At 30.9% G+C, this 13,316-nt stretch overlaps 1 protein-coding gene across 1 annotated transcript; it reads right to left on the reverse strand.

Moving 5' to 3' along the window:
* Positions 1 to 523: 523 nt before the first annotated feature.
* LOC107927504 (ras-related protein RABA5e) lies at positions 524 to 2,963 on the reverse strand. The gene is made up of 2 exons (XM_016858587.2): positions 2,419 to 2,963; positions 524 to 1,122 (listed from the first exon to the last, which is right to left on the reverse strand). The coding sequence occupies exons 1-2, from the start codon at positions 2,756 to 2,758 to the stop codon at positions 803 to 805; spliced, it is 660 nt and encodes a 219-aa protein (XP_016714076.1). The 5' UTR covers positions 2,759 to 2,963; the 3' UTR covers positions 524 to 802.
* Between the last annotated feature and the right edge of the window lie 10,353 nt (positions 2,964 to 13,316).

The raw sequence follows: 13,316 nt of genomic DNA on the forward strand, positions 1-13,316 counted from the left end.
AAATTAAAAAAAATAAAAATATCAATTCATACAGATTTCCAATCTAACCAGTTCAAAATCACTTTTCAGACTAATACCTTGATCGATCCAATCTGATTTAAACAACACTTTTATTATCCACCCGTCCCAGAAAATAACTAGTGACGGTATTCACCCGACTATGTTTATAACAGAGTTCAAATATCATAGTCTCCAAGTCACGTATGGGCCATTGAACCAACCCGGTAAGAAAACCCGACTCGGTAGGAAATTAGTGACGATATTTATAACCGAGTCCGAATATCATATGGGTTGTCCACTCCTCTAGAAACATAACTAGTGACGATATCACAATAGAGTCCGAGTCACATATGAGCTATCAACCCGACCCGGTAAGAAACTAGTGACGATGTTTATAACCAGGTCCGAATATCATACGGGTTATCCACTTGATCCAGTAGGAAACTAGTGAAACGATAGTAGTAGAATCCGAGTCACATATGGGCTATCAACCCGACCCAGTAACATCCGAGTAACATAGTAATTAATCAAATATCAAATGCCATAGAAAAATAATGAATATGATACCAAGATATCAAGTTCTCAACATACAATAATACAATGTGTAAAAAAAAACATGGCTGCCTCCGAGTTTCTTTGACCCGAAGACAATAATTTAACTATGTAACACGATATTGTTTGGTAATAGAGAATCCCGAAACACGTATCCTTCGAGAAAACACAAAAACAAACAATCGAAATGAATTGAATAACCAAGGGAAGGTCTCAACGACATTGTACACTTTTCAGAATAAACGATACCTCACCTAGAGCAGCAAGAGAAATTTTGAGTTTTCTTCGAAGCATCGGTTTCGGTTTTAGTAAGGCTTACCCGATTGACAGTTAATTCAGCTTTATAAGTATCTGAGTTTAGTACTTTCCGGCTGACGTTGTTGTAAATCTCTCGTATAACAAGCTCGAACGCTTTCTTGACGTTCGTCGAGTCTAAAGCAGATGTCTCCATGAAGAACAAATCATGTTCTTCGGCTAGGGCTTTGCCTTCTTCAACACTCACGTCTCGAATAGTTTCAAGGTCGCATTTGTTGCCTACCAACATCCTTGCTACCGTTGTATCGGAATGCACTGCAGAAGGTTTTAAGTGAGCAGAATCCTCATCATAAAACCAGACAAAATAGAAGCAATCGACTCTAAACTACTGAACACAAGAATTTACAGAAATTGGAAATTCAAGTTTAATAAATCTATATCCGAAAAGGTGCATTATCTATCAAAAGGCAATACAATTTAAGAAACTTGCAACAAGTTCAAAAAAATCGAGAAAACCGGAAACAGACTGCAACCATAATGTCAGGTTGGGTTGTTATTGAATGTTGCTCGATTTCGATCTGAGTAATACGTGAATGTATTCTATTCGAGTTGTGTACTCAATGTGGTTTGTTTTCAATTTGGTTAATAATGGAATGCATTTTACAATGTTTTTAGAACCGGACCAGTGGTCAAACCAGTCAAGCCACCATTCACTAGTTCAACAGGTTTAATTAAAAATTATATATTTAAAAATAAGAATCCAGTTCAATCGGTTCAGCCAGTTCAAATGTTCCATACCGGTTCCCGATCCAACCAACTCAATACCATTCTCCGGACAGGGAAGCCGGCCAGTCCTATCTGGTTCAAACATCATTGGCATTTTGTTTGACTCAAGTTTTTATTGAATTCAATTCAGTTTTGACCCTAGAAATAATTGAAAGTATTCAATTCAGGCCAATTCGATTATCGATAGTGTTTGGTTTGGTATCTATTATGTTTTTACCGACCACATTCCATTCAATTTGATAAAAACACACAATACTATGTCGTGTTAACTGTAATCTTTTTCCAAACCTATATTCTACTAGTCCCTTGCCAACTTTTCTCTATTTTCTTTTAGGTAACATTTTGTTATGGCTCTTTTCAGCTTTATACTAACCCTTTTTTCTTTGAGAATTCATCTCAAAGTTTCCGATCAAGTCCGAATTACTACAAGTAGACTTAAACATCACGAAATTTACGCAATGTAAGACTCGAACCGGGCAGATCAGAGGCCTCAACTTGGCCTCATTGTCAGCTTTCTACTAACTTAAAGCCTTACATTACAATCATTTTTCAGCATCAGATCCAATACTTTTTAAACCACAATCATCAATGGAATCAACGAATCAAAGATAGAATCTTTAAAAACAACCCTAAAATTTTCAATGAATCTTCTCATAAAGCTTCATTTTTTTGACCTAAAACCACCAAATCAAATACTAAAATCCAATAATACCCTTAGAATTCTATATATATATATAGTCAATCTATATTCAACATTAAGAAAAACCCAAATTGAAAATCAAAAACTAAGGAAAGGGTATCTAGAAAAAAGCAGCAAAGACTTACTTTTGAGTTCATCAAGCCAACGGCCGACACTATCGAAGGTAGTTCTACGGCTAATATCATAAACAATAAGAGCACCGACAGCACCTCTGTAATAAGCTGAAGTGACGGCACGGAACCTTTCTTGGCCGGCGGTGTCCCAAATCTGAGCTTTGACTTCTTTACCGTCAATTCCCATGCTTTGCGTCTGGAACTCCACGCCGATGGTGGCTTTTGAATGTGGGTTGAACTCGTTACGAGCGTAGCGGGATAAGAGGTTGGATTTGCCGACTGCAGAGTCTCCGATTATGACAATTTTGAAAAGGTATTCTTCTCCGCCGGAATCGTCGTCGGAGTCCGACATGGTTTCGCCGTTGCGGTGAGGGGCTTTTCTTGGTGTTTAAGACAAGCACGAAGGAAATTAAAAAAAAAAAAAAGGAAATAAAGACAAGTTGGATGGTATGGAAACTTCTAACATAAGCTCAAAATAATAATAAAATATAAACTTAGGAAAAGCTGCCAAAATGCGAGTCGTTAGATTATGTGTAAGCGAATTCCGACCGTTGAATTTTAAATTTAGGAACAATAAACTTTCTTTTTTTTATAAGATTTACATTCGTGATTGATTCTTAGTTAAATTGGGTAATATCTTTCTATTTATGGGTTGAAGAGGAACTATGATTCAGTGGCGGAGCAAAGAGGGCAATATACTATTTAACTTCACCCCCAACCATGGGTAATTCTAGACTGTATTATGTCAAAAAACTCAAATACGATCAAACCTATAATAGGAATTAGGAAGTAGTTGAAACACTTTCAATATTTTTTATTTTTTAATAAATTTTTAAAATTTTATGGTATTGTGTATTTATTGAAATATGTTATATTTATTTATTAATTTTTTTTACAATTTTTCGACATTTCATAAATAAAATAATTTTGGAAAGTAAAAAAAATTCTAATGAGAAATTTACATATTTTATATATATATCGACAAAAAAGTAATTTATTATGTAAACATTTAATAAGTAGACTTATTTATTGACCGAGTCAAAACTCGAATTTTAAAAGAAATTTAGGCTCGACCTGGCCTATCCAAATAAACAATATCACTATCCAAAGTAAAATAATATTGCCAAAAAGGTTATCCAAAGTAAAATAATATTGCCAAAAAGGTTAAATTACATAATGTGTAAATGTCAAATATTGAATGTTTAAGAATCAAGACTAAATTGATACAACCTATAAATGTTGAAAGTTAAAATTACTATTATGTGAATTTTTTAAAAAAAATTACTATTGTAATTTACCTTTTCTTGATCGCGATACGTCCTTGCCCTTTAGAAAATATGTCAAAAGCCTGTCCTTAGGAAGATAACCATTGACAGTGAGTGGGCTTGGGCGAGGCCCATTAATTGTCCCAGTTAATTCGACAAAATCCAGATCTCTCGGCCCAAAATGAGACCAAAGCTAAATGAATGAAGGTTTTTACAATTATTATTTTTCCCTCTTTATATATTTTTTAATATAAAAATATTTTTAAAAAAGGTAACCAATTTGGAATTTTTTCACATTGGTTTTTGAATTTTTTTTGCATTAGTTCTATAAATTGACAGTTTTTTCAATTTAGTCCATCAACTTTGATTTCATAAAAATCCTTTAAAAAATTATCCCTTAAAATTATATAATTTTAATCATTTTTCAATTGCTTTGATGTTCGATCAACTCGTGAGAATACCTACACAGCAAATCACTTTAAAATGGTGTTGGTTCCTATATAGGTCACTCTAATTTTTTTTTGTCATTTTAGTCACTCTAATTAAGATAAATGCTCAAATTGGTCACTGTTGTTAAAAATTTTGTTAATCCGCTAACGGAATGCAGATGTGGCATTTTTTTTACTTTTGGCTAAAGCTATGGATCTCTTTGTAATTAATCCAGAATACTTTTTTTGGTTTATTTACAACATAAGAATAATGTGTGTAAGATATCTCTTTTTTCTCCTTCTTATTTGTTTTCTGTGAGAAGTAATAGAGGAAAATGAGGATAGTTTTGATACTTTTAAAACAACCTAATCCCATTTTCATCCTCAACTTGACATCCTGGTCACCGTTCCTCTTGTCTTGGTTCCAGCCTTGTTGCTTGCCGTGAGGTTCTTCTTAGCCCTCAGTAATCAATCTCATATTGTGAAATCAAGACCTAATACAATCCAGTAATATTTATACAATCAAATTCATTTCAGCAACAAGCTATACCAAAATCAACAATTTTTCTATATTTTACTTATAAAGATGTTGAATTTGTCAAAAACAAAAAAACCAATTGGTGAATGAGAAAATAGCATTGAAATAAGAAGTTTTGACATTTAAAACGCCGTTGCTGTCATAGAAAAAGTTTCAAACAATTGGTAAATGATAATTTCACAAATGATCTCCAACCATATTCTTAACTCTCTTTTTTTTATAATTTGAAAATTAAAAGTAATTAACTCACAGAGTTGAAGATAAATCAAGAGAGTTTCTCGTTATTTTTATTGTTAAAATATTAATTAAAGAAAATTTTAAAGTTTTACTATTTTAATTTTTGTTTCCTACGAGTGTAATATTAATAGGAGTAGTACAAGTATCGTTTACTAGTTGTTGTTCATAAGAGTGAGGTTCGATTGTTTTAAAAGAGTCTAAATTATCCTCATTTTACTCTTTTACTTTTCTGTTACTTTTCTCAAGAAACAAACAAGAAGAAGAAAAAAGAGAAAACTTACAAACTTTAATCTTACGTTGCCAATAAAAAAATGTTTTGGACTAATTACAACGAGCTCCCTAACTTTAGTCACAATTCATTAGCGAATTGACGAAAATTTTAACGACAATAACTAATTTGAGCAACTATCTTAATTTAAATAATTACAAATCCTACTATTTTAAACATGCCACAAAGAAAATTTAAATACAAAAATTAACTTATATATTTTTTAGTCATATTTTAATTTAATTATTGTCTAATTGAATCGTGATATCAATTAATTAGAAAATTTTAAGTATAATATAAATTAATTTCTACAAAAATCATAATTATAACAAAAATAAAAATAAAACCCTACAACCCAAATCATACGCCACTTACTCATAAATAAAAACATTAACTTTAAAAAAATTCAACCTTTCATCATAGAAAATAGACCCTAATCAAGCTCATAATTATAATAAAGAAAGATACTAACCCTAAAAAGATTATATTAAACAAATATACATATTAACTATAGTTACATATAAATTATTTCGATTGTCCGAAGTATTTATGAGTTGAACAGAGATATATTAAAGACTTGATTCTTTTGAAAAAAAATTCAAGTTTGAGCTTAATGTACTGTTTCATTGTTTAAAAAATAATCAAAATTACTTTTGGTGATGTAGTGGCATTCAATCCCAGAGCTTGTCAACTTTTCCCATCTTATTCTTTGAATTTTTTTTAATTTAGTCGCTAAATTTGGATTCTGTTAAAGTTTAAAAATATATAATTTTCGTTCTTTTTAACATAATGCCTAGAACTACTCATAATCTCTCCCCAACTTATAAATAGAATGATAATGCGCTTTAGTGCACTCAAACCACATCTTCCTACATTGGCGACAATGTTCATGTTAATCGAGTTAAGACTCAATCGACAATTATTTACAATTTTTTTAAACATTACTAACTGTGTGAAACGATTTTCTTAATATATAAACACTATAAACTAATTCAATCGATAATATTTTTCGTACAATTATATTAAAATATAACATGAAATTCAGATTTAGATTCACGGAGTCATTGAATCTGCAAAAGCAATGATCAAAATGTCATAATTTTAGTCATATTTAGCTGCGTGTTTGGAAACTAAGAAAATTTTTTATTATTCTTTTTACCTCACTCATCATAGTGAATTATAAGAAAAAGTAAGTTAAAATCCACTTCCCATGTGGTAAATAATTTTAATCATCACAGCATTATTTAAAAATAAAAAATAAAAACACATGTTTTTCTTGGCCTACTTTTCTAGCTCTAGGGACTAGCAACATTCTTTCTAGATAATTAATTTATTAATTGATATTAAAGACTAAATTTCAATTAAAATTTTTAAAAAAATATTTGGGTTAAAAATTTTCCAATATTTTTACCCACATCTCTTTGTTTGTGCTTTAGCAGGCAAAAGTGGCCCCTCTTAACTGAAAAGATTAGCTAAATTAATCACAAAATACTTTTCATGTCCCACTAAACATTATTTTCATGCAATTAATTACTTCACTTAAAACATTATTCTAAAGTTTATGGCTACGTAACCTCTCCACCATGCAATAATAGTCTACACTTTACTACCTACTTAGACTTTATTTCATCTTTTTGTTGGTTTAAACCAATTAGAGTCGAGAAACAAAAAATAATGTTGTACATGTTGAAGATTCAACTTAGGGTTGAATTTTTAATAAGTTTAAATTTGTATTATTTGTATTGTTCAATTAGTTGATAATCTCTTGTTCAAAGCATTGCTTGTTGGTCGGTCTTCTCAGGTTAGGCAAATAATTCATCGTTGCATTTTGTTTTTAAGATTTTAAGGGTAAACTATTAAAATAGTCATTTTAAGTTACATTTTAGTCACTTATGTTTGAAGTGTTATTTTTAGTCACTTACATTATCACCTTGTAATATTTTAGTCACTAAGCCGTTAATTGTTGTTAACAGTGTAATGGTAAGTTGACGCGGTACGTTAAATCATCATTTCAAACAAAAATTTTAGGTTAATTTATACAATCCGTCCCTATATTTTTCATGAATTAAGTCTGGTTTGTTTCATTTTCTTGCACAGATTCACTCTAAACTAATCGACAAACGTAATTTATTGTTTTAAAAAATTTTAATATAATATTTTATTTTATACTTAATCAATCATTTGACTCTAATCCCCATATCATTACATTTTTACATTTGAATCCGATGTTAAATTTAAACAATAATTATAAAACCCGACTAATCAAAAACCATTATTTACATTATTAAACAATATACACTTTTATATTTGATATAATATTATAAAAATAACTCGATTACATCAATCGAATTAAAAATTAATCGATTTAATTACTAATCTGATTAAAACCTCGATAATTAAACAATATAATCTAAAATGTAGAACATTCACAATTAATTGAAAGTCAATGAATAAAATAAAAAGCAGAAAAAAATGTCAAACACAATTAAAGGATGTCATATTCAAAAAGATATGAAAAATTAATTTAAAAAAAACAGTGTCCCACAAATCGGCATTGAAAGTTTCAAAAACTCAATTAAATTTGGGTTAATTAAAAAAACTATAATATGTCGGAATCTTACAAAAGGTAAAAGATTATTTAATTATGGTTTTTTTTATTGGATTTAATGATTACACTTAATCAAGCAGCCACCACTTAAACCGTGTTAAAATATTTAATTAATTTTTTATTCAATATTTTAAGAAATCATGGGAAAATCTCAACAGTTCCCACCAAATTCTGTAATAATTTAATGAATAAATAATATTATTATTACTTGGTCAACTCATAAAATAAAAGCAAAAACTGGGGGAATTAATGGAAGTAAATCTGAAATGGAACCCAGACGCAAAATTTTGATAATTAATTTGGAAACTTCCTAGATTTAATTAATTAATTAATTTTGTGAAAGTCATTGGTAACGGGTATAGGAGAGAATTTGTATATGAATTTATGATAATTCATTAATTATAATTTTTTTGTACATAATAAATTTAAATTGAATTATATAAAAAAAATTGTGTTGGGGATTGGTGATCACTTTAGAATGTGGATTTTTACAATTGGGTTGTTGAAAAGCAATCTAAAAATGATTTGCTAAGTCAAATTAGGAAATGAAAATTTACTACATTTTTATTATATAAATTATTTCGTATAGTATTAAAATTTTTTTATTATTGAATAATTCAGGGGCAAAGTTTGAAAAATTTTAGGGGTTGAAATTAACTTATAATTTTTACGACAATAAAAATACAATTTCACCATTTTAATAGCTTATATCTTTATAATTTTTAAATGATTGAATCAATTCTTTGTCATTTTAAGAGAACAAAGTACAATTTTACCTTTATTAATTTAAAATCTTAAAATTTTTAAAGGGTTTAAATATAAAAAATTCCATTATTTGGGGGTTGTGTGGTCAAACCATTTCTCAAACTATTGGGATGAAGCTGAGATGACCTGCAACCCTACAATTCCCATACTAGTAGGTCATTGGCTTGTTGTAAAGAGGAATTTCCAGGCATCTTTCGAACCTCAGTGAGTCTGAATCTTGTTGATTCTGGTACACTAAGTGTGGTATATTCATTTGTAAACTTGTAATTTTTTTAAATAGATTGATATTGATTACAATGATATATTTTATATGATTGTCCTCATATGATTTTTGCACGCAAAGCAAAATGGAAGCAAATGTTGCTTGTTGATTGTCTAATGTTTAAACTAATACTAAGTGGTATTACATGGTTAAATTGTGATACGAAAAGACAACTTATATTAGTAGACGAGCATAAACATGTTATTATTCTAATCGAAAATGAGCAAACCGGTTGAAAGACTAATATGACGTCTATCAAGTCCAATTAAGGATATGCTTTGCCTTGGGCATTGGTGCGGATGACTCCTAGAAGGTAGAGACATGGATATAACTGACTGGACTAATAGTACATCAGACTAGATGTAAGAAGAATAGATATTGAATCCGTTTATAGATTTATTCACTTGTGACATTCATAGTGTGGCATACCTAAATCTTAAGGGGATGACGAGTTATGTATGCATGACTCATACACTTTGATGTAAGTAAAAGCCTGAGTTTGAATGGATAATGAACCAAAAAATGGTGCATTATTAACACCCCTAACCCGTATCCGACGCCGGAACAAGGTTACGAAGCATTACTAGACTTATAATCGAACAAACAGACATTTCATGTTCATCTCACATTCAAATCAAGAACCATTCATAATCAATCATAAAGTCTCTTATATGGGTCCTTGAGGCCCAAAATAAATATTAGAATCAAGTCCAGACTAAACCAGAAGCTTGGAGAATTTTTCGCAAAATTACAAAATTTCTCCTAAGTGCAGGGGACACACGCCCGTGTGGCGAGGCCTTGTGGCTCACAGAGCCAAGTGACATGCCCGTGTCTCATACCGTGTGGGCATTTGATGTGAGGCACACGGTCGTGTCCCAGCTCGTGCCCCATACCCATGTAACTCTCTGACTTGGGTCACACGGCCAAGCAACATACCCGTGTACTAGGCCGTGTGAACAATTGAATTTGCATTAATTAGGTGTAGAGGTCACACGACCAAGACATACGCCAGTGTGTTAGGTCGTGTGTCACACACGACTGAGACACATGCTCGTGTCTCTGCCTGTGTGGACGGAAATAAGCCATTTTTCAAACCATATTTCTCACCCAACTTGGTACCAACCAAGACACCTCAATGTGCTTATAAACATGGCATATTTAGACATTCAAAACCAATCAATAACAAGCTTATAACATCTTATAAGATCACACACAACCATGATACTTTCAAAAATCTATCTAAATAGTCAAACACATAAAGGAGACTTTGTGCCTAAAATTTAACATGCATATCATATCTCAATTTCAACCATTTAGTACACAAAATGCCAATTCACAAACAAGACATTCACTTGGCAACCATACACCACATATCATAAAGCCATTTACACATATTTACATAACAAAACATATAACATTTTCAAGCCAAATTGAATGGCTAAAAACACAAAAAACATATAGACTACCATTAGCCAAAATGACCTATACATGCCATTATAACCAAGATTATAAAACCACAATACCAAAATAACTGATAAATAATGTGATGAAATCTCTGCAAACTTCCAACCCGAACGAGCTTCCGATTTCTAAATACATAAAGAAATTAACACAAAGTAAGCATGTATTGCTTAGTAAGTTCGTAATTCAAAAATAAAGCTTATCACTTCAATTTATAATCATAAGCCACTTTAATCAATTTAACATATCTTGGCCTTAGCCTAAACAACATTGGCCTCTCAAATTTTAATTATCACATAAACTAACAAACCATCTCAAAACATCATAGCATAAGTACACACTACTTAAATGCATTCACCTTTTCAAGCATGTGTCTAAGCTTATTTCGATCATCTAATAATTCATACCTTACCGTGCTTTCATAGCAATTCTAATTGAAGCATTTGACAATCTTTCCCTTTTTTTTTCATACCCGTTTAACCATAATTTAAATAAGTAAAACAAGGCACATCATAACTCAATTTGGTCCAAAAGCCTAACACATAATCATCAATCAAGTTCGCCATGCCATGAATTCATATGTCATAAATGTATATCATTTCCACGTATTTCGCGTACATATTTGTACTAGTTTGTACTGAACTTATAAAACCTTGTAACAGCACTGTGCCCGTTGACCCACTTAGAATAATACCATATAAGCAATTGTCTCGTACACTATGTGCCAACATGTAAATCAATTTACCATTAATAGGTTCCATTTATTAGCTAAACACAAAAATAATCAATATTAGTATGAAATTATAACTTAACCAAATAAGATTTCAATTCTTTCGATAATTCAAGTAACCTTAGTGCAGATGAGTTTGCGCCCAGCGCTAGTCGGATTAATCGACGATAGTGAATGTGAGCCCAGCTCTAGTTGGATAAACCATCGATATTTGTGCCCAGCACTAGTTGGATATACTGACGATAATAATTGTGAGCCCAACTCTAGTTGGATAAACCAACGATATTTGCACCTACTGCTAGTCGGATATACCAACGATAATAATTTTGAGCCCAGCTCTAGTCGGATATTCCAACTGTAATAATTTTGAGCCCAGCTCTAGTTGGATAAACCAACGATATTTGCACCCAGTGCTAGTCGGATATACCGAAGATAATAATTGTGAACCTAACGCTAGTTGGATAAACCAACGATATTTGCACCTAGTGCTAGTCGGATATATCAACAATAATAATTGTGAACCCAGCTCTAGTTGGATAAACCAACAATAATTGTTCCCAACTCTAGTTGGATAAACTAACAATAATTGCGCCCAGCACTAGTCGGATAAACCGACGATATTGATTATTCACTTCCATAAATTCCTCATTTATTTTCTTTAACATTAATTCCATAATATGCTTACATTTTATATCAAGAGCTAATTTATCATTAATTAATTTAAATCATAATTAAAAATAAAATTAAGTTTGAGTTTACGAACTTACCTCAAATTTGCATGGAGATAACGGTTATTTAATCCATAACTTTATCTTTTCTCCGATTTTGTTCCGAAAGTTGTTTTTCTTGATCTATATGATCAAATTTTACTCATTTAAACATATTTCTAATTAATTCGATCCAAATTTCATGCTATGGCAAAATTATCATTTTGCCTCTATATTTTTGACCTTTTTACAAATTAGTCCCTGGGCTCGTAAAATGAAATTCATGTAAATTTATCTACACCTAAGCCTAGCCAAATTTTATAGGTGCTCATAGCAGCCCATATAATTCACAAATTCACACATTTATCACATAAATTTCACATTTTTCAATTTAGCCCTCAAATGACAATTTCACTAAAAATCACTTAACAAAAGTTGTTTAATCAACAACAATGATTTATTTCCTTCCATTAAACTTCAAAAACAACCAATATGCTCTAATTAAAAACCCTTAACTTTCAATCATATTGAAAATTAGTCCCATATTTAGCTAGCTTAAGCTACAATGGTCCTGAAAACATAAAAATAAACAAAAACGGGACAAAGAATCACTTACATGCAAGGGTTTTATGTTGCTGAAATTTTCAAGCTTCCATGGCTATTTTCTTCTACTAGAAACGTTCGGGGAAGGAGAAAGTGAGAAAGATGATAGCTTTCTTTTTGTTTGTCCTTATTATTTTATCTTTTACCACACCTAATACCAACCTAATATGTCAAATTTCATGATTGAAATCCATGTACATACACAACCTCAATTAATGGTTTAATTACTCAATAAGGACCTCTAATTTAAATTTCTATAGCTATTTGACATTTTTAGCTAATAGAACACAACTTTTGCACTTTGTGCGATTTAGTCCTATTTCACAAATTGAGTATAAAAACGATAAAATTTCTTAACGATATTTTTATACCATAATTATAACATGCTATAGACCATAAAATAATATTAAAATAAATTTTATGACCTCGGATTTATGGTCCCGAAATCACTGTTCTGATTTCACCGAAAACGAGTCGTTACACGTTAGGTGTATGACTTCTGTAGTATGTAGCGTCATTCACAACAGTAGAATTTACAGCCCAAGACATGGGTAAATGATATCCATTAATTGGCATTATATGGTTAATGAAAAATAAATGTGGCCACGAGCTGTTCGTCTTTGTAATGGATGATTGGATTACTATTTGATAGTAATTAACTTTTCATATAGGAAAATATAATGATTACCATGAGATAAAATAGGATCATATTAGGAGAACGAATATTACCCTAAAGGGATTAAGGATACTTATGAGGGTAACACACTTATGACAATGTCATTGGACGAACACTGATCGAGTTGCTTTCGTAATGGTATGCTATTAGGGAGAGCTCAGTTATGATACTATAGTGGAATGACTTCGTGACTAATTGAGTTTATAATTAATAGAAGAAAATTGAATCTTATTATAAATCATTTGAGCCTTAATTATATATGTCCAATCAGTTCATTCGCTAGCTTGTTGAAACCATAAATGAATTGCATTTTGAATTAAACGAATAGAAATGAAGAAATATGAAACATTTGGAAGTGATTA

Source organism: Gossypium hirsutum, chromosome A02, assembly GCF_007990345.1.
Source record: "Gossypium hirsutum isolate 1008001.06 chromosome A02, Gossypium_hirsutum_v2.1, whole genome shotgun sequence".
In the NCBI taxonomy this organism is placed as follows: domain Eukaryota; kingdom Viridiplantae; phylum Streptophyta; class Magnoliopsida; order Malvales; family Malvaceae; genus Gossypium; species Gossypium hirsutum.

What these genes read in the sequence shown, in the direction of transcription:
- LOC107927504 (XM_016858587.2), bottom strand. Translation starts at nt 2,758, where the DNA reads ATGTCGGACTCCGACGACGATTCCGGCGGAGAAGAATACCTTTTCAAA. An exon ending in TTGGCTTGATGAACTCAAAA is followed by an intron (nt 1,123 to 2,418) that starts GTAAGTCTTTGC and finishes AACCTTCTGCAG; the next exon opens with TGCATTCCGATACAACGGTA.